The following is an 18,744-nucleotide window of genomic DNA, read 5'->3' on the forward strand; positions in this document are numbered from 1 at the left end:
TTGTATTTTATGACAGTCTCGTCTGGTTAATGGGGTCCCTGGAGGGCCTGCCCGCCTGCCAGGGGCCCCAAACCTCATGGCAGAGGGCTGCTTCTGCAGCCAGAACCTGGGAGCCCACAGCCTTTGCAGCCCCCGCCCTCACCCACCCCATCCTGTCTTCAGAACAGCTAATCAGTGCCCCACTGTGGGCAAGCTCCACCTGCCTCTCAGGATCCAGCCCTAGAAGTGTCTCCTAGCCCTGCTGCCGCCCTCCTGGCCATTTCTACTTGATCTGTCCCTCCTGTCTCCAGCCATTCTCTGCGTGGAGACTCGTCTCCTCCTCCTCCTCCTCCCCAGACGGGTGTTGCCTCACTCCTGGGCACCTTCCTCCTCTGCATCCCACTCCCTTTGTGGGCCCTTCCTTCTTCCAGCAGGCCAATGACACTCTTTCCCTGTGGCCTAAACAAGCCATTCTGTTTGGACTCCCTTTGTGGGTCAGCCAGCTTGCCTTTCTGACCAGGGCCTTCAACAGAAACAGAACACCATGAGTGCCAGGGCAGGGCCAGCCTGGCTGTTAGCCAGCCCCTGCGACCGGTCCTCAGAACTGCCAGGTGACAACTCTCCGCTACCAACCTGCACGCCCTCACCCCACCCATCCTCCACGCCCTCCTTACGCGGCCACATGTGCGTGCCTGGGTGCATGTCTCTCGTCATCATTACAGCTACTCCCCATTTTTTCACCCATCTCAAATCACTTGTCCTAGTGCCAAATTTTCTTCTTACTTCACTGAAGGAAACAGGAAGCCCTTGCTCCAGACATGCCTGGCCACATCCCCCTCAATGTGGTAAAAAAAAGGCTGTGGCCCCTCCCATTCAAGCAACCCATGTGCATCTCTGCCTCAATTTCCCCACCCAGGCCTACCCCCTTGTAGGGCTCCCTGAGCCCTGGAGATGGTGTGTACAGTGTTGGTCTTTCTGCTTTGCTCCTAGCCTCACCCTCCCCGTCCACAGCTAGAGGAGAGATCCTTCTGTATTCGATGAAGGCTCTCAGACAGGTACAGTGTCTGCTGAAGCTCAAAGCTTCTAGAGAGCCTAGGCGCTGCTGGACTTCACACAACCCTGCTGCTAAATTTGGCTTTCTTTTCCGGTGGCCCCTACTGCCGGCTCTGGGTTGAAGAATCCCTGTAGCCCTGACAAATCCCTATTTTCTTTTGGATGGCTTCTGAATGTTTGGCAAGACACTCTGGTTTCTCTGAGGTGCAGATGAGTCTGTGTGTTGGGTTGGGCCGGTTCAGGCAGGGGAGGGGCAATGAAGAGAATTCAGAGGTCCAGGAAGCCAGTGTATTTGGACTTTCCTTCAAGGTAAAGGCACACTGGGGCCTGGGGAGACAGGCGTCCTCTGAGGCTGTAATGAGCTGCCTCTGGGTGGAAATTAAACCAACAGTACCCAAGCACATGCAGGCACGTACTCTGAGAGGGGAGCACCTCCAGAAGCCATTGGTATCAAAGGAGGAAGGGGGCTGAATGCATCACCGGGCCTTCCTCAAACCATCCTGGCTGAAGACCCACATGGTCCCATGCCCATGCATTGTGCTGTGCTGCCCTCATAGGGTAGATCAGGTGTGGGGAAGAGGCTGCCATCTTGAACTTGGACCATTCAAGACTGCAGAGACCAATATTTAGATGAGACCTAAATTTAGAGCTACTAAGAATCTAAGCCACCCCCCACCCCCACCCCTGACCCTGCGCAGGCCAGCTCTGCCCTTCGAGGAGTATACAGCTGGCTCTACCCTCTGCCCCTGTGATGGCCATGCTGGGCCTCCAGATTCTTCTGCTTCAAGCCCCAGGTTCTTCCACACTGCTAAGTGTACGTGTGGAATGGTAAGATAGGCAGTGGCAGTAGGGCTTGAACTTGACTGTGTGTTAGGTGTGTGTTGTGTGGTCGTGGGTCATCCTGACAGGTAGAGACACTGACAACAATAATACTCGCAGAAAAGGAAAAAGACATGGGGTACAGAGATGGTGGTGACACCCTTGAGGGTAACAGAGATAGGGATCAGAGCTGCCGGGGTAGTAGAGAGAATGCATCAGTGTCAGCCGTAATCACATTAGCAGTATGAAGTCACGAGAGCCTGATCCCCAGGCCAAGGGCCACTCACCTTCTTGGCAACAGCACAGACTTGCTCGGCGGGCAGATAATCGAACGGGAACACAAACCTCCAGTTGAAATTTCCCTCGCCACCAAGGGAGCGGTAGTGCACATCTGTCTTCTGTTTGTGTTCTTCAAATCCCACCATCCAGCTAGCCACACATGGAAGAGGACAGTCCTCATCAGCCCAAAGCTCACAAATTCCAGGACATTTCCCACAGACCTCCACAACCAGGTGGGCAACCTTGACTTGGACCAGTAAAGAGTTTGGAAGTGAAGGAACTTGGTAAAGGAATTCCCAGGAAATCTCCATGGTGCCCACGGCATACCACAGAAAGGGACCATCTAATGTCTCAGCAGGTCCCCCAAGAGCATCCTCAGTCCTTGCCATTTTATAGCTCAAAGAAATTGAGGGAAATGACTCCCCAAAGGTGCAGACCACCGCTGTGAGACCTTCCTTGGATGGGCATCTTCTCCATCTCCACACCACAGATCTGCACAGGGAGCACCCCCACCCACCTCTGGGAGCTGGGGGGTGCCTGGAGCTGGCCCGGGTGGAAAACGACGGGACCCTACCCTTTCACATAGATGTCACTCATCTTCTCCCCCGTGAGGCTGAGGTCATCCAAGATCACATCTTTTGTGTTCCAAATAATACAACGCAGGAAAAACCTGTGGGGGCGGGCAGGGAGAATGTATCTGCATAGGTACTCCAGCAAGATATGATGTCCCCAGCTGACCGGCCAGCTCATCCGAGGAGTCCTTCCACCTGGTTGGCTGGACACTTAGCCAGACCCAAACAAGCTGTGTTCCAAGATCCCAGTGAACCCAAACCTGTCCAACAGGCAACCTTCTTCCCTCTCTCCCACAGTTCGCAGTTGCTGTGGCCCTCCTGCCTCCAGCCCAGCTAGAGCCCATGGCCAGGCTAGCACCTTCTAGCTCTCCGTGGGGTGATGTTGAAAGGGGGTCCAGGCCGGCCCAGCACCTTTGGAAATAGGTCAATCCACATCTGTAACTTCCCCTGTAAAGACACAAGCAGTTTATTCATGTTCTACATGAATGTGTGTATGCATGCACACATGCGCGCGCGCGCACACACACACACACACACACACGCACGCACATACACACACACATTTCTTATTGCATCCATAGTTTCTGTACCTGCCTAGTGTACACACCTGGGGATCAGGACAAAGGCTCAGCACCCAGGAAAGGAGGGACCCTAAATAGATCGATGCAGGACCCACCACAGACGAGAGATCACAGCCCTCCAGGCACAGGCTGCTCAGAGACACTGATGTGTCGGCTGTGGCCCAGTGTGCAGAGAATGATGTGTGCAATGCCACAGAGGGCCAGGGAGCCAGAGTATTCATAAGGACTCAGGTCTCTGTGACAGAAGCCACTTTCCCTGCCTAGTTCCCTCGGCAAGCCCAGGAAATTTTCTCTCTCTTAAAATGCAAGAATTAAAGTAACTTGGTTCAGTAACATCTGTAGGATCAAGGGGCTGGCGGACGAGAGAGTTTAACCTGGGCTGCTCTGGGAGACTGGGAGCCAGCCCACCTAGGAAAGAGCCTGCTCCTCTCAGAGACATCCTCAGAGCTTCCCCTGGCTTCCTCCAACCAGCCTGGCTGCCAGTCTTAAGCTTGTTCTCTATTCACCTGTCTTCCAGAAGGGGAGCCCCCAGCCCCCCTAACCACTCTCCATGGGCCTCTGCATTCTAGAGGTCCTGGATCTAGTCTGAGCCCTCAGCTGTAGCTCAGTACAGGATGACCTTCTGGGACTAAACCACTATCAACGGCAGATAGAGGTCACCCTTAGGCAGGGTTGAAATGGAAAGGCTTCAGACGCCCAGGCAAGGCAGAAGCTAGGCCCACCTGTGCCTAAAGCAAGCTCTGGCTTTGTTTCCCAGGCAGTAAGGGCCAGACCCTGAAAGCCCATGTAGATGACTCTGGGAAGAAATGAGCCACAGAGAGAGTGACAGATCTCCAAGTCCCCCGGGTGTTTTGGCTGTTGTGGCCATCCTTGAGATGTAGCTCTCTGGGGTCCAAGGACTCCACAGCTCAAGGGACAAGGACTTACCTGCTCAATATCTGGCTGCAGAGGGCTGTAAAGAGGCCGTGACTCCACGTGCTCAGGGACCAGGCCTTGCTGCTGAAGGACATGCAGGGCTAAGCGTTCCTCCACTGGGCCTAGGTGGGGGTTCGGGAGTCTACCAGCCTCTGCCCCAGAAAAACAAAAAGTGACCGGGGATGTGAGAGACAAGACAGCAGTGCTGCCTTCCTCTGAACGTTGGGTTCAACTCCTGGGGGTCACAGGGAATCCCTCTTCATGACAGACCATCCCCACAAAGATGCACCGTGCTGGTCTTTATGCCTCGCTTTCTAGGAGGGAAATGTCACCGCCCGCAGACTCCAGACTTCAAATACAGATTCCCTATTGCTGTCCTTTCTAATAAGTCTCTTCTGGAAAATTCTTAGTTTCCATCCACACAATCTTCCTTGTCTTCCAAAGCCCACTCATCCATCTATTCTTAAGTACTCCAAAATCTGAGCCCCAGCAACCTGTACGTACAACCTGTACAAACCTGGTAGCACTCAGATGCCAGAATGATGCCCTGGTTCACGTAAGTTGTGTGAATGGCAGTAGCTACACTCAGGAATCACAGTAAACACTTCTACAGAGGACCCATGTGCCATGCGCTGCTCACATAAATGTTAGCATATCTGATCCCTAGAAGGACCCTCGGGGCTGAGTACCACTGCCATCCCCATTTCACAGATATGAACCCTGCAGAAGCCCTACACCTGTGCACTGGGGCAGCTGGGATCCGACTCAGTTAGGAAAGGTAAACACGTGCTTCTTCTGCCTCTCGCTTCTGGTGGGACAGCTCCCCACTGCCAGGTGACTTGGGGACAGGTGCTATGAAGGGAAGAAGCCAGGCTCCTCTCTGTACCCAAGGCCTTGGCTGCAGGAGTGCAGGAATGATGAAACCCATATGCACTCCCACACTCACACACCCACTCACCCACGCACCCACTCATGTATGCTGCTGGGTTACTGTTCTTTGGAGTCAAGCACACTGTCATATGGTGGGTGCTGCAGGGCCAAGAGTGTGGCCCGCACCCAGCTGACTGGTGACTTTGGGAAGGTCGTTAAGTACCCCTGGCCTCAATGGCTTCGTCTGCAAGGTGAGGCAGATGCTGGACCTCAGGATTTAATGACCAAGAGCCCCTGTGTTAAAGTTGCTAGCAGAGCAGCGGTTGCCCCCAGAGGAAATGAGACTCCCCCCTCAACCAGACGCACATTCTTAATGACTGAGCCTGGCTCAAGCCCTGGGAGAGTCGGGAACACAGAGCAAGGAGGAGGGGGTGGGGCACAGGCATCAAAGCTGTCATTTCCTTTTTTATAACCTCAGCACCAGCCCTGACATCAAACATCTCTGCAACAAGCAGGAGGCACAGGGCCAGCTGGGCTTGTAAACACCTCAGGGAGTTGGAGCTGCCCTGGGTGGGCGATGTGGGAGCGTGGGCATCTCAGACACATGGAGAGCATGTGGCAGGGCATCTCAGCTACCACACTGGGCGGAGCCAAGGGCAAGGATGGGGTGTGGCCTGTTGGCTGCCCCCGGATGCTTAGGTGTAGGGGGTTGGAAATGTTCGCCAAGGTCAAACAAGCAGGCCAGCACAACTCAGTAGCAAGAGCGCCTCAGAGGCGCATATACCACAAGCTCTGACCAAAGTCTGACCACCAAAAGGAGACAGATCCTGCCCCGACCTCAGTCCTGCCTGCACACTTGCCTGAAATCTCACCTTCTGTTCGAGTTTGCTTTCTTTTCTGGTGATAAAACACTCTGGCCCAAAGCAACTTAGAGGAGGAAAGGGCTGGCTGGGCTTACACTTCCGGGTTATAATCTATCATTGAGGGGCAGTCAGCACAGGGCTGAAGCAGAAACCAGAGGAACGCTGCTTACTGGCTCACTTACCCGCTCATGCTCAGCTTGCTTTTTTCCACAGCCCAGGTCCACCTACCTAGAGGTGGTGCCACCCACAGTGGGCTGAGCCCTCCCCATCAACCAAGACAATCTCTCATAGACATGGCCACAGATCAACCTGATCTGGACAATTCCTCAATCGAGGCTCCTCTCAGATTACTCCAGGCCATGCCAAGTTGACAATCAAGGCTAACCCAGACACCCTCCGACGACTTCACCATGGTTCTGGACAGAGATCTGGCGTGGCTCCACCCTGACCTCTGACCTCTGACCTCCAAACCGGTACTCCTTTACTCTGCTGATGTGGTGTGTGTCCACCTGGGCCTTTCTGATGAGACAAAAAGCCCACTATGGCTGGGACAACAGGGCAGCTCACCTATCTCCTCAATGGTGTATTCCTTATCCTGAAATGTCACTCGGTCTGTCCGGTACACGGGGGCCTTGACCCTGTGCTGCTGGCAGAAGAGCTGGAGGAGCTGCGAGGGCCGGAGCTGGTCTCTCCACTGGTTTGGTCCAGAGCTGAAGCCCAAGAACAAGACGAAGATGAGGCCCTCCGAGAACACAGAGGGGGTGCCCTCAGTAGCCTGTGCACCCCACGCTCACACGGCATTGCCCGCCCTTCACCATCACAGCGCGTGCCCCTTCTGGATAGCTCAGTGTCCCCATCTCACAGGTGGGGAAACAGAGGCCCAAAGAGCAAAGGACTGAATGAAGCGCTCATGAAACTGGAACTCGAATGCCACACACAAAGGCCCCTGCCAGTCACAGAACTCCCTCAGACCCAGCTGAAGCTCCTTCATACTATCTTCTCCTTTCCTTCTCTCCATCATCCCTCCCTCTCTCCTTCCGGGCACCCAGTCCCCTGCAGACCTTGGTGTGTGTCACAGGACACTGGAGCCAGGTATAGTGGCACATGCCTTTAATCTCAGCACTCAGGAGGCACAGGCAGGTGGATCTCTGAGTCTAAGGACAGCTTGGTCTACAGAGGGTGTCCCTGGACAGCCAGGGCTATACTGAAAGGCTGCATACACAGATTCAAATTCTAATCTTGCCAGTTACAAGCCTCTGTTTCCACGTCTGTGGGGTGGGAACAGTTGGGTTCAAGGAGAGAACACCTGGGCTGGCACCTAGCCCTAAGTAAGAATCAGCCTTGGGCACTTACACACAGTAGGTCTGTGGGAGCGCACAGCCAGCCTTGGGCACTTACACACAGTAGGTCTGTGGGAGCCCACAGCCAGCCTAGAGCACTTACACACAGTAGGTCTGTGGGAGCCCACAGCCAGCCTAGGGCATTTACACACAGTAGGTCTGTGGGAGCCCACAGCCAGCCTAGGACACCTACACACAGTAGGTCTGTGGGAGCCCACAGCCAGCCTTGGGCACTTACACACAGTAGGTCTGTGGGAGCCCACAGCCAGCCTTGGGCACTTACACACAGTAGGTCTGTGGGAGCCCACAGCCAGCCTTGGGCACTTACACACAGTAGGTCTGTGGGAGCCCACAGCGAGCTCCAAACTTGGACAGCAGCCTGTTCTCCAGGTCGATGACTGTCTCCCCAATCTTCTCGTCCTTGGAGAGGAGGTCATAGTCATAGAGTGTGATCTTCAGGTCCTTCTCCAGAGGCAGGGTGCAGGTGAGCTCGAACATCCTGCAGGAGAGCCGGCAGTGTCAGACACTGCAAACCCGGAGGCATCCACCCAGTGCACGGAGTCAAGGGGCTAAGAGCAGAAGACTGAAAGCCATCCTAGGGGGTCCCCCCTCAGGTCTCCCGTCACTTCTAGAACACGCCACCCATAGTGCAGCTGTACTTAGCATGTCTCTGTGCCTTTGTGTGTGCATGTGCACGTGTGTGTGTGTGTGTGTGTGTGTGTGCACATGTGTGTGTGCATGTGTTCATGTGTGTCAGGTTTTCCTAAACTGAGCTGGCTGCTTGGTTCATGCACCCCATAATGAATAGATGAATGAGATGGAACATAACACTGACACCTGTGTTTCTCTGTGGCGCCAGGAGACAGAGATGGGAAACTCTGTAACTGAGGGCATGCCCAGAACCTACTTTCAGGACTTCTGGGGCTGTACACCAACTTCCAAGATGGAATGGAAGGAGGGCTTATGGAAATGGTTCTTGGGAGGGAGCTCCTGTGAAGTCTACACACACACACACACACACACACACACACACACACACACACACGCCACATAACCACTACCTCTGTGCCAGGTGCCAGAGCTCATGAAACCCCTTCTCTCCACCCCCCATCCTCTCCTAAGCATGGCAGCAAACTACTGCTTGCTGGCTCTGGGGCTGTCTCTCCAAAAGCTGCAGCCAGGGTGACTTCAGCTGAGCCAACAGATGCCAGCATGGATGCTGCATGGGAAGACCAGGATTGCACAGGAGCTAGACAAACAACAGCCATGGGCCTCCCCCACCTCAAAACACTTTTGAGCAAACCGCAACTCGGGCCCCCGGGAGCCAGCCACATGCCGCAGTGCTCAGCCCTCTCCTCTTGCTCTTCGAGTTGCTCATGCCCTGGCTGTCTTGGGTCTACCCTTCATCCCCTAGCTGACTACCATTAAAGCATGTGGGCACTGAAAGAATAACTGCTGGTAACTTGGCACTTGCAATGGACAGGGACAGTAAGGGACACTGGTGGAAAACCAGTAAGTCCTCATAAAGACTCCTGGCTAATCATAACATACCAGCGACAACATCCTCATTTAGGCAAAGGCACCAGTCAGGTAAGCTGCTAATGAGGAACATGGGGAAGGTTATATGGGAACTCCAGTCTGTAAGAAATGCACTTTCTGAGTACTCATGCAGTCTCTGGTCTTTGAGGTGACTGTCTCTGTGCTTATCCATGAGCTCCTGACAGGGTTTGAGCATGCGCTCGCAGACATAAAAGATCCATAATAAAGGCTCTGCTCCACGAGACAAAGACTTCTTAAGTGGCAGCCACATCTGCCCACTGAACTGTGAGTTTTCCATGCCAGCCCCTCTATCCCAAACCCAAGCCACTTCCCACTTACTTTCCAAATACGGGCTCCAGGGTGCAAGGGATGTAGTTATCCTGGTCACTCACTGATTTCTTCCCTATGGAGATCTTGATGTAAGGGTCGCACTGGAGGACACAGAAATGAACGAATAAAATCACTGGGTCAAAGTGTCTTTGGGGCTTCTGGCTTCCAATGGCCATCAGGGAGCTGTGATGAAGATAGTGTCCTGTCCAGCCAGGGCCCATCCTCCACACGACACCACACCACATGACACCACACCACAGCACAATACACTATACCATACATGTCAGACCCACCACACCACACCATACCATACCTTATCACATCATACCATACCACATCACACTACACTGCACCACACCACAGCATACATACCACATCATACTGTAACACACCACAGCATACCATGCCACACCGTACTGTAACACATCACAGCCTACCATGCCACACTGTACTGTAACACATCACAGCATACCATGCCACACTGTATTTTAACACACCTATATTTTAACACACCACATCTTACCACACCACACCATTATACTACACCATACCATGCCATACCGTACTATACTCTGTCACATCATACCATACTACACCATACCTTGCCACATTGCATCACATCACAGCATACCACACCTCACCACATTACACTGCACCATACCACATCACCTCACCATGACATAACTCACCCTGTGCCCCCCTATGGCCAGACAGGTCTTCTAGCCTCTCACATCTAGCAGTGGGAAGGGTGAGTGTCCTATACTCCTGACCCACTGGCACATGGGAAGAGGTAGGTGTGGTTAGACCCCAACCCTCACACACACACGACCATATATTCCTAGGCCAGGTTGGGGTTCTCTCTATTTTCAAGTGGCCTGTTTCCAAAGATGGAACGAGACAGACAGGGCTACATTTTGTCCAGTAGAACAGCCTGGGCCTGTCTTCTGGACGCTACCTCTAAGCAGCAGCAGACTTGGCACCATCCTGCAGGAATATGACAAGAGAGAAGAGCAAAGGCCAGCGCAGTGCCGGGAAGCCTTGAAGACTACAAGCCAGGGTGACAGCAGTATCCTGGAGGCCATCCGTGCTGCCCAGGCCAGAGTGATGACTTCTCGTCTTTGAAAGGCAAGGCTGTGGGGATTGGAAACCAGGCTTCTGACCCCAACCTTAAGGACACATACTGGAGCCTGAACCCATCTAAGAGGACAAGGAAGGAACTGAGGCTTGAACCTCTAAACTCCAAGTGCCCACTCCTGCCTTGCTGTTCTCTCTTTTTCCAGCTCTTCTCTCTCTACCAGCTCCTCTCCTTCAGCCCTCCTTCCTCCATCTCTGGCCAGGACTTAGCTCTGTCTCTTGCTTCAGACATGAAATTTAAGGGAAGATCTAAAAACTCAGTAATCCAGAGAAATGATATTTTGTTGTGGTATTTTGTGAGTTGGAGAGATGGCTCAGAGGTTAAAAACTGGCTGCTCTTCCAGAGGACCCAAATTCTATTTCCAGCACCCACGTGACATCTCACAACTGTCTCTAACTCCAGTTCCAGGGGATCCAATGATGTACTCTTCTGGCCTCTGCGGACACCAGGCACATATGTGCTACACAGATAGATAGATAGATAGATAGATAGATAGATAGATAGATAGATAGATGATAGATAGATAGATGATAGACAATAGATAGATAGGTAGATAGATAGATAGATAGATAGATAGATAGATAGATGATAGATAGATAGATGATAGACAATAGATAGATAGATAGATAGATAGATAGATAGATAGATAGATAGATGATAGACAATAGATAGATAGATAGATAGATAGATAGATAGATAGATAGATAGATAGATAGATAGATAGATAGAGGATAGATAGATAGAGGATAGATAGATAGATAGATAGATAGATAGATAGATAGATAGATGGATGCACAAATACCTATACACATAAAATAATAATAAAAATAACTTTTACAAAGTCAGTACCAACAGCTTGTGATGCACAGAGCGTCAACATTGGCAGAACAAGCCTTCCTGGTTTCCCTGGGCCTCCAGCCCATGGCCCACAGAAGTCACCAATCCTGTGCCTCCCTCCCTGCGCTCCTTCCCTCCCAGCACTAAAACCTCACCAGATTCAGCCCTAACCTCTGCCCACTTTACCACAGGCCAGAGCCCAGTTCTACCTGTGAACTGAGCAGTCAGCTTTCAAGCCTTCACCTATGTTCCAGCCACCCTTAAAATCCAACTTCCTGTCCCTCCTGGCCTCCCAGTGTTCCTGTGTCCACAAGGGTCCTTTTCCTTCCTTCAAGGTTTCCCCATTTTTCCAGAGCTCCAAACAGACTCTTTCCTCCCTGACCTCCTGGGGTTGCTCCTCACAAAGATCCCCCAGCTCCCGTTCAGCTCTGCAAGTGTCTTTGGGTTTCCTGGTTCACTGTGGCCTTCCTGGGACAGAAATTCTGTCTGCCTTCCTCAGGTCAAGCTTGTTATTATTCTCAAGGGACCAAGGGCCCCAAGAATGTTACCTTGCCATTGGGGTCCTTGGGTTGTAAGCCAAATGCTCGTACGATGTAAATACGGACCAAGCATTCCTGGGGGCCCTGGGCAGCCAGCTGGTGGAATTGTCTCGGGGGTATGGGGATGGCTGGATCTTCTGGGAGAGGATAAATTTTGAAGAGACCCTAAAAGAAATGGGGACTTGATTTTCATTTTTGTCATCATTGTCAATAATACAGTAAGCAACAGGACCATTACTCTCATTTCTGAGCACCGTCACCATGGAGACCATGGAGCCAAGCTCCAAACTACCCGACACCACTATCCAATCCTGCATCAGCCACAAGGTCACCCCCAAGGACACCAGCAGCAGCACCATGGCCACTGTGGCCACTACCTCTCCCCCACTCACTTATTGCTGCAACCTCCCATTCGTAGGCAGAGCCAGGGACAGACCTTAAATTCCCCGATGACAGACGGGTCTTCTGCCTCCTCCTGAGTCTTGCCCCGGTAAAGCTTGAAGGTGTTACAAAAGTCCGACAGGCCTTCAAAAGCCTCCACGTTCTCCAACTGTGTGTCATAGACCTATCGCCAGCCGGGATGAGAAAAGACTCAAGAGCAAGAAATTCGGGGGCAGAAAGGGAAGAAACCGGAAAGGAAGGCAAGCAGGCAGTGTGAGTGAAGGAAGAGAAGAGACAGAAGAGAAGACAGGCATTGGACAGGGTCAAAAGTTAACAGAGGAACAAGAGCAAACAGGAGGGTTGGAAGGTGGAGGAGGGGAAGCCAAGGAGGAAAAAGGAGAGAAAGAAATGGAAAGAAAGCCAGGAAGGGAGAGGAGGGAAGGTGTTTGTTAGTCTATTAGGATGTAGGGTTTCAGCTTAATCAAATTTTCAAGTTACCCGAGACTCACAGAAGTGACACATTTTAAGGGATTAAGATTAGAAACAAATGAAAATTTAACCTTCTGTGTGAAGAGTCAGTCATAATCCTCATATAGTCTAGAATTCACTTTATTTTAATTATTTGATCTCAGACTTGGCTGATTAATTGGTTTCTAATCTCTTATAATTAACATGAGTTCTTAAGGCTAAAAATGGCTCTGAATGCTACCTTACCTAAGTAAAGTTCAAGGTCTAACGTTTTATGGCTGTCTCCTTAATATTCAATAGTTTGGGTTTGTTTCCTCTTCTTCTCAAATCTTATTTTTTTTTTGAAGTGTGAAGGGGAGTGTGGTGGTTTATGCCTGTGATCCCCGTACTCAGGCACTGTAGGAGGATCAGAAGCTCACAGTCATCCTCACTATATGGTGAATCTGAGGACAGCCTAGGGCACATAAGTTCCTGTGCCCCCCAAAAGTGTTTAACAATATGATTTCTTTTGAATTCTCCAGGTAAAGGAGGCTATGGGGATTTTTAATCTTGTTATTAATTTTTAGTTTTAAAGCCTTATGGCCAGAAAGTGGTACGTGTGACATTGCCTCTTAAAAACTCATCAAGGCTTTCTTCACAACCTGGTACATGGTCAGCTTTTCTACCTTGAATCTATCTATTGTAGTTAGATGTCCATTCAAGATCTGATGTTAAATGTTGCAATAAGGCCAGGCATGGGGGCCCACACCTTTTTTTTTTTTTTTTTTTTGGTTTTTCGAGACAGGGTTTCTCTGTGTAGCTTTGCGCCTTTCCTGGAACTCGCTTTGGAGACCAGGCTGGCCTCGAACTCACAGAGATCCGCCTGCCTCTGCCTCCCGAGTGCTGGGATTAAAGGCGTGCGCCACCACCACCCGGCCATGGGGGGGGGGGGCACACCTTTAATCCCAAAACTCAGGAGGCCGAGAGGCAGGTGGATCTTTGTGAGTTCCAGGCCAGCTTGGTCCACATAGTGAGTTCCAGGCCAGCTTGGTCCACATAGTGAGTTCCAGGCCAGCTTGGTCCACATAGAGAGTTCCAGGCCAGCAAGGGCTATACAAGGAAGAAGTGGGGTGGGGGCAGCGGCAGAGGAAGGGAATACTGTAATGAGTGAGTGGTGCGACATACACTGATAGGGGAGATAGCTTGGGTCTAAGATTTGCATATATTTTATATTTACATAGTCAGGTAAGTTTCTAGTTTCATATTTGTTTTCCTAAAATTCTTTCCACAGGCTGTTCTCCTTCTCCATCCCTGTTCCTCTCCTCTTCTTCTTCCTCACCCCCATCACCCAGTTTCTCCTCGTCGGTGTTTACCTGACACTATTTGCTTAGACTCTACTTATACACATAACTTATCGACTTGAGAAAAGAGCTGCCGACTCCATTATTCTACAACTAGTGTTCTTATTGTGCACCTCGCCTTTCCTCCTCTCCACCTAACGTTTATCATTATTACACTGCTACATCTTCAATGAGAATGGTGTGTCCGTGGTCTGGTTACCCCGACCCTCCCACTTGTTCACCTGGGTGCCAAGGACAGTGTGGTCACAACTAGTTCCTCTGCTGTGCTCTTTCCAAGTCCCAGGAACAACTCTGGGAAGTGCCAACCCTCCTCACCAGCTGGCCGTTGCCTGAGTGCTTGTCAGGCAGTATGGCTGATGCTCAAATCCTCTGTCACTGCACAACTGTATGTGTGCTGTTTCAGGGTCTCTGGATTTTTATAGTCGGGGAAACTGAAGACACCTTGATTTATTTTCTATTTTAAATAGCTTTGGTATTTTAAGGGGAGTGGGAACAATAGGTATGACTACCCAAAGAATTCCTCTTTCACCTTTGAAGTATATGTGTTCTATTCTAGGCTATGTCTGAGGTTGGCCACTGGGTCAATCTGGGTCAACTGTCCTCACTCACACTGGACTTTTCAAGCCATATATTCAAGCGTCCTTTCACAACAGTGAAATCTGATTAAACAATTACGCGTTTCTCTATTTAATTTCACGGTTTGGGGTGTTATCCTCTGATTACAGCAGGGTCTGGTCTCCTGCTCCTGGCTTCTACACCTGCCACTTTCTCTTTATGCCTCAGAAATTTCTCTCCCCATTTTCTTTTGGTCCTGACTACCACCTCTACCCTCTATGTCCCAACTGTGTTTTCCATCTGGCCATTCTGCCCTGTCCACCATTCAAGATTACGCTTTCTCTCTTGCCAGAGTCCTTCCAGTTCATGGACCTTGTCCATTCTTGAGTTCCTTCCTTCATGCTTCACATTCTGAAGTTTCCTTTCTACAAAATTCACAGCAAAACATTCCTTCTCCTGTGCTTGGTAAAACAGTTCTGGTAGGCACATGTCCTCCTTTATTGGTTTGATTTCTACTTTCTCTTCGTTTCTCCACTTTGGAGTTTTGAATTAATGCTGTGCAATTACATTTACTAACCACTAAATCAGTTGGCTTTCCCTAGCCTGGCTATTCCCTTCCTTCCCACCACGGAGACACAAAGCCTCCTACAGACATGGCTCCTCCATGCCGCTCCACCTTCCCAGCTCCTTTGAATTAAACCAGGTCTAGGCTTCAGCAGTCAGCTTGACCTGCCTTCAAAGCCCCTGCAGCTTTGGAAATAAAGGGCATACGTCCCACTTCATGTTGCAAGCATTTCATTTTGAAACTATTATGAAAATTTCCAACTATAGGAAAGTAAAGAGAAACAGCAATGGACCCCCATGCATCCACCACACATCTGACACAGTTACCACATTCTCCCATTTGGAAGTACACTTTCACAGGGGTGTATGAGAGCCCCTGTCCCCATGAGCTGCCATCATCCTTCATGTCCCACGGCCCCTGCCCAATCTCAGTTGTCCTTGAGCAGCCCTTACTTATATTTTGGAGTCTGCGGCTTTTATTTGTTTCCAGCTTTTCTGAAAAATGGATTTTGTGGGTTTGAATAATTTCCAAGGGAAAAGGGGGAAAATGCTGACTTATGCAGGCGTGTTCATGCTGGGAGTCCGAATGAAATACTTTGTAAATTTCCAACTGGATGGGCTTTTTGTTTAAACTTATTAATTTCTCAATTTATTGCATTTTAATATGTCCTGACTGATTTCTGTCTTGGGTAACTTATTACTAACCTAATTTGTGATCAGGTTTTGTAAATGTTCTCTGAGCATTAGGTAGAAAATGTATTCTTTATTTTGTATTACTTTTGTCTTCCATTTTCAAATTATTTTTGCTGCCTGTTTCAAGGCTACAAATTTAGCATTTTATTAAGCTGCAATGTAACTAGCTGTGGCTTAAAGAAAAGCCTTAGCTTGTAGTTTGGTTCTGTTATTTACTATTATTTAGTGTCTGTTTGGTCAAAGAGGTAGTATATTAAAATTTCCTCTTCAACTTTAATCTCTGCTATTTTGAGATGCTACTTTTTAAGATGCACATTTATATATTCCTAACTATTTTTGCTCTAAGTATTTCAAGGCTCTGGGAGATGTATTTGGGAAGTATATCTTTTATCAAAGAAAGAAAAACCACTATTTTGTTCTTTGTTTTTTAGTTTAAATTCTACCTGATTCCTCTTTCTTTACACTTATCCTGATTATGTCTCCCAAGATAGTATAGAAATATTGCCTCCTGAAATGCTCTTTCCCCCAGCCATTCTATTATTTTGTAAGTGTCTTTTAAGAAGAGTGAAATGAATTTTGACTTTTTTTTTTCAAGACAGAGTTTCTCTGTGTAACAGCCCTAGCTGTCCTGGAACTCCCTCTGTAGACCAGACTGGCCTTGAATTCACAGAGATCCACCTGCCTCTGCCTCCCAAGTGCTGGGATTAAAGACTTGTGCCACCACCGCCTGGCAAATTTTGACTTTTAATACAGTCCAGAAGTCCTTATCACTTAGCAAGAGAGTTTGATCCATTCTTGTTTTTTAGGAAAGTTAACATGTTCTTCACTTTTCCTGCATTTTTCCTGATTTCTGATTTTAATGCATTGTTGCTATTCCCTGTAATTTCTTTACTTTCCTATTTAGACCATGAGCTTGCCTTTACCCGCTTTGCTAGTGATTTCCAAAGTGTTTTTTTTCTCCCTATATTCATCTCTCTACCATACTATAAGCTGGTTTTGTTGTTAATGGTGGTCATCTTCCATTTACTGATATTAAAGGACCAGCATTCCTTTCAGGTCTAGTTTTACCCAGAAATAGTTTGGATGCCTTTGTTCTGGAGAGCCTCTGTTCGCTTGGCTGCTGTTGGAGACCTCCTTGGAGAGGTCAAGCTGGAGGCTGAATGCCAGCTCCGCATCCGGCATCCTCCTGAGGAGCGAGGGGCTGGGGCCTCCGGCCACCCTGGCAGCAACCCTCACTCTTGCCTGCCTTGTCACATTTCTTGGCAAGGCCATAGCACCATACGCCAGACCTAACTGGCCAAACCTTCTTCCTGGTACGCAAACAGTTCTGTCTGTCTGCCCAACTTCACACACCCAGCCAGGAAGCCAGAAGCGCTTGCTGCCTGAGGTGCTGCTGGGCGCCTGCAGCTTCATGGCAGGACAGCCAGGACTCTAGGTACCGCACACCAGACAGAGTCCAGTGGATCCGAGGGACACCACACCGCCGCTTTGTGAAACTGCCCCCTGCGGAGTCCCCACCCAGGGCTTTCAGAGGCGGAGGACCCAGCCCACAGCACTCCAACTAGCTGAAACTTTCCCTAGTCCAGCCACTTGACAGCACCCCCATCTCCTAGCCTGAGTCCTGCGCTTGCTCTCCTAACCATGATGAGGCTGTGGAGTACAAGCCATCATTTAGAGTCCAGAAGAAACAACATAGGTCATCTGATTGTACTCATCTCGGATAGATAAGAAATCATTTTCAGGGGTCCCGTGCCATATTTAAGGCATACCTAACCTTACAAATCGTACATTGTATCTGACATTTGGATGCAGTTGGCCACCTGACAATGGAAATCATGTAACACCTTGGAGAACAATTTTTGAGTCGTCTTTGGTTATCTTTCTAAAAACTAGTCTACCTTGAAAAAGCGCATTTGTAGAATTTCCTCAAAATACCAGAAATTGGAGGACACGTCTCTGTTTTTACTCACAGAAACAAAACTTAGCATCTTAATTATATTTGCTAGATAACATCTGTGCCTTTTGTAGGGGTCAAAGGTGCCTCTTGTAGGGGTCAAAGGTTGGGGGTCAGAGTTATATTCTTAATTGGATTTCACAATTTTAATAATTCTTCACTTTTAAAATCTGTGGAAGGGACACCCTTACTTTCCTTCTTCCTTTAGGGAGACAATTTAAAGTAAACCCTAAACATTATTTCACCTATAGAGGCTTCAACATTTTCTCCTTTCTCAGTAGTTTCTTCTTTCTTTCTTCCTTTCTTTCTTTGTTTATTTACTTAGTGTGTGTACACACGCTCGAGTACTCATGCCATGGCACACATAGACTTCTATCATGTAGGTTCAGGGGATCAAGCTTGGATTGTCAGCCTTGGTGGAAAGCACTTTTATCCCCGAGCCATCTTTCTGGTTGGTTCCATTTTTCTTTCATCCCTTGGTCCCAGGGATTAAACCCAGAACCCCACAGATGCTGGCCAGCACTCCCGAGAGCTCACCCCACAGCCATCACTTCGGGATGGTCAACACTCTCCCACCAACACTTCCTTGCTCACCCTTGTCCATGGGGAGTACTTATTCCAAATCCACGCTCTGAAGTAGGGCGACCTTTCATTAGACTCAGACACACGAGAACATCTCTGGTCTTCCACTGTAACCCCTCACTGCTCATCCCTGAATCTAACAACTGCTACAAGACTGGCGGATGCATTCTGGAGAGTGGTCTCACCTTCAGGGTGTCAAAATCCTTCTCCAGGTAGGAACCACACTTTTCCCTCTCCCCAACAGAGGCAAAGAACTTGCTCCACCAGTCAATGAACTCTTCCTCCTGAGCAAAGAGAAAGGAGGAGAGAGTTTAGGAGATCATCTGCCCATCAAGGCCTTCTGAAGGGTAATTTTCCTCTTACGACTTCAGGCTGACCTGGATCCCAAGGCTTGCCTGCAAGTGATTAGGGGGGCATGGAAAACAGGGAGCCAGAAACTCCGCCTCTTTGGGGCAAAAGCCATGCAGACTGGGGAAGCCTGCAACACCTGAATGTTGCTGAGCAACTGAGGCTCAGGCCTGGCTCCATCCCCATTCCTGTGTTCCCATCAGGTTCT

General features: G+C 49.6%; 1 protein-coding gene across 23 annotated transcripts in view; it reads right to left on the reverse strand.

The window, feature by feature from the left end:
* Dysf (dysferlin) overlaps positions 1-18,744 on the reverse strand; it is a 201,430-nt gene that overhangs the window by 14,329 nt on the left and 168,357 nt on the right. For all 23 annotated transcript variants that reach the window (XM_052718958.1, XM_052718953.1, XM_052718955.1 and 20 more), the window contains 10 exons: positions 18,374-18,472; positions 12,088-12,216; positions 11,661-11,816; positions 9,150-9,241; positions 7,600-7,770; positions 6,499-6,641; positions 4,211-4,350; positions 3,061-3,149; positions 2,705-2,800; positions 2,139-2,280 (listed from right to left, as the gene is read on the reverse strand). In XM_052718958.1, the coding sequence (XP_052574918.1) occupies positions 2,139-2,280; positions 2,705-2,800; positions 3,061-3,149; positions 4,211-4,350; positions 6,499-6,641; positions 7,600-7,770; positions 9,150-9,241; positions 11,661-11,816; positions 12,088-12,216; positions 18,374-18,472 (1,257 nt within the window). The remainder of the gene's footprint in view (positions 1-2,138; positions 2,281-2,704; positions 2,801-3,060; positions 3,150-4,210; positions 4,351-6,498; positions 6,642-7,599; positions 7,771-9,149; positions 9,242-11,660; positions 11,817-12,087; positions 12,217-18,373; positions 18,473-18,744) is intronic.

This window comes from Peromyscus californicus, unplaced genomic scaffold, assembly GCF_007827085.1.
Source record: "Peromyscus californicus insignis strain IS unplaced genomic scaffold, ASM782708v3 Scaffold_6__1_contigs__length_162567912, whole genome shotgun sequence".
NCBI lineage: Eukaryota > Metazoa > Chordata > Mammalia > Rodentia > Cricetidae > Peromyscus > Peromyscus californicus.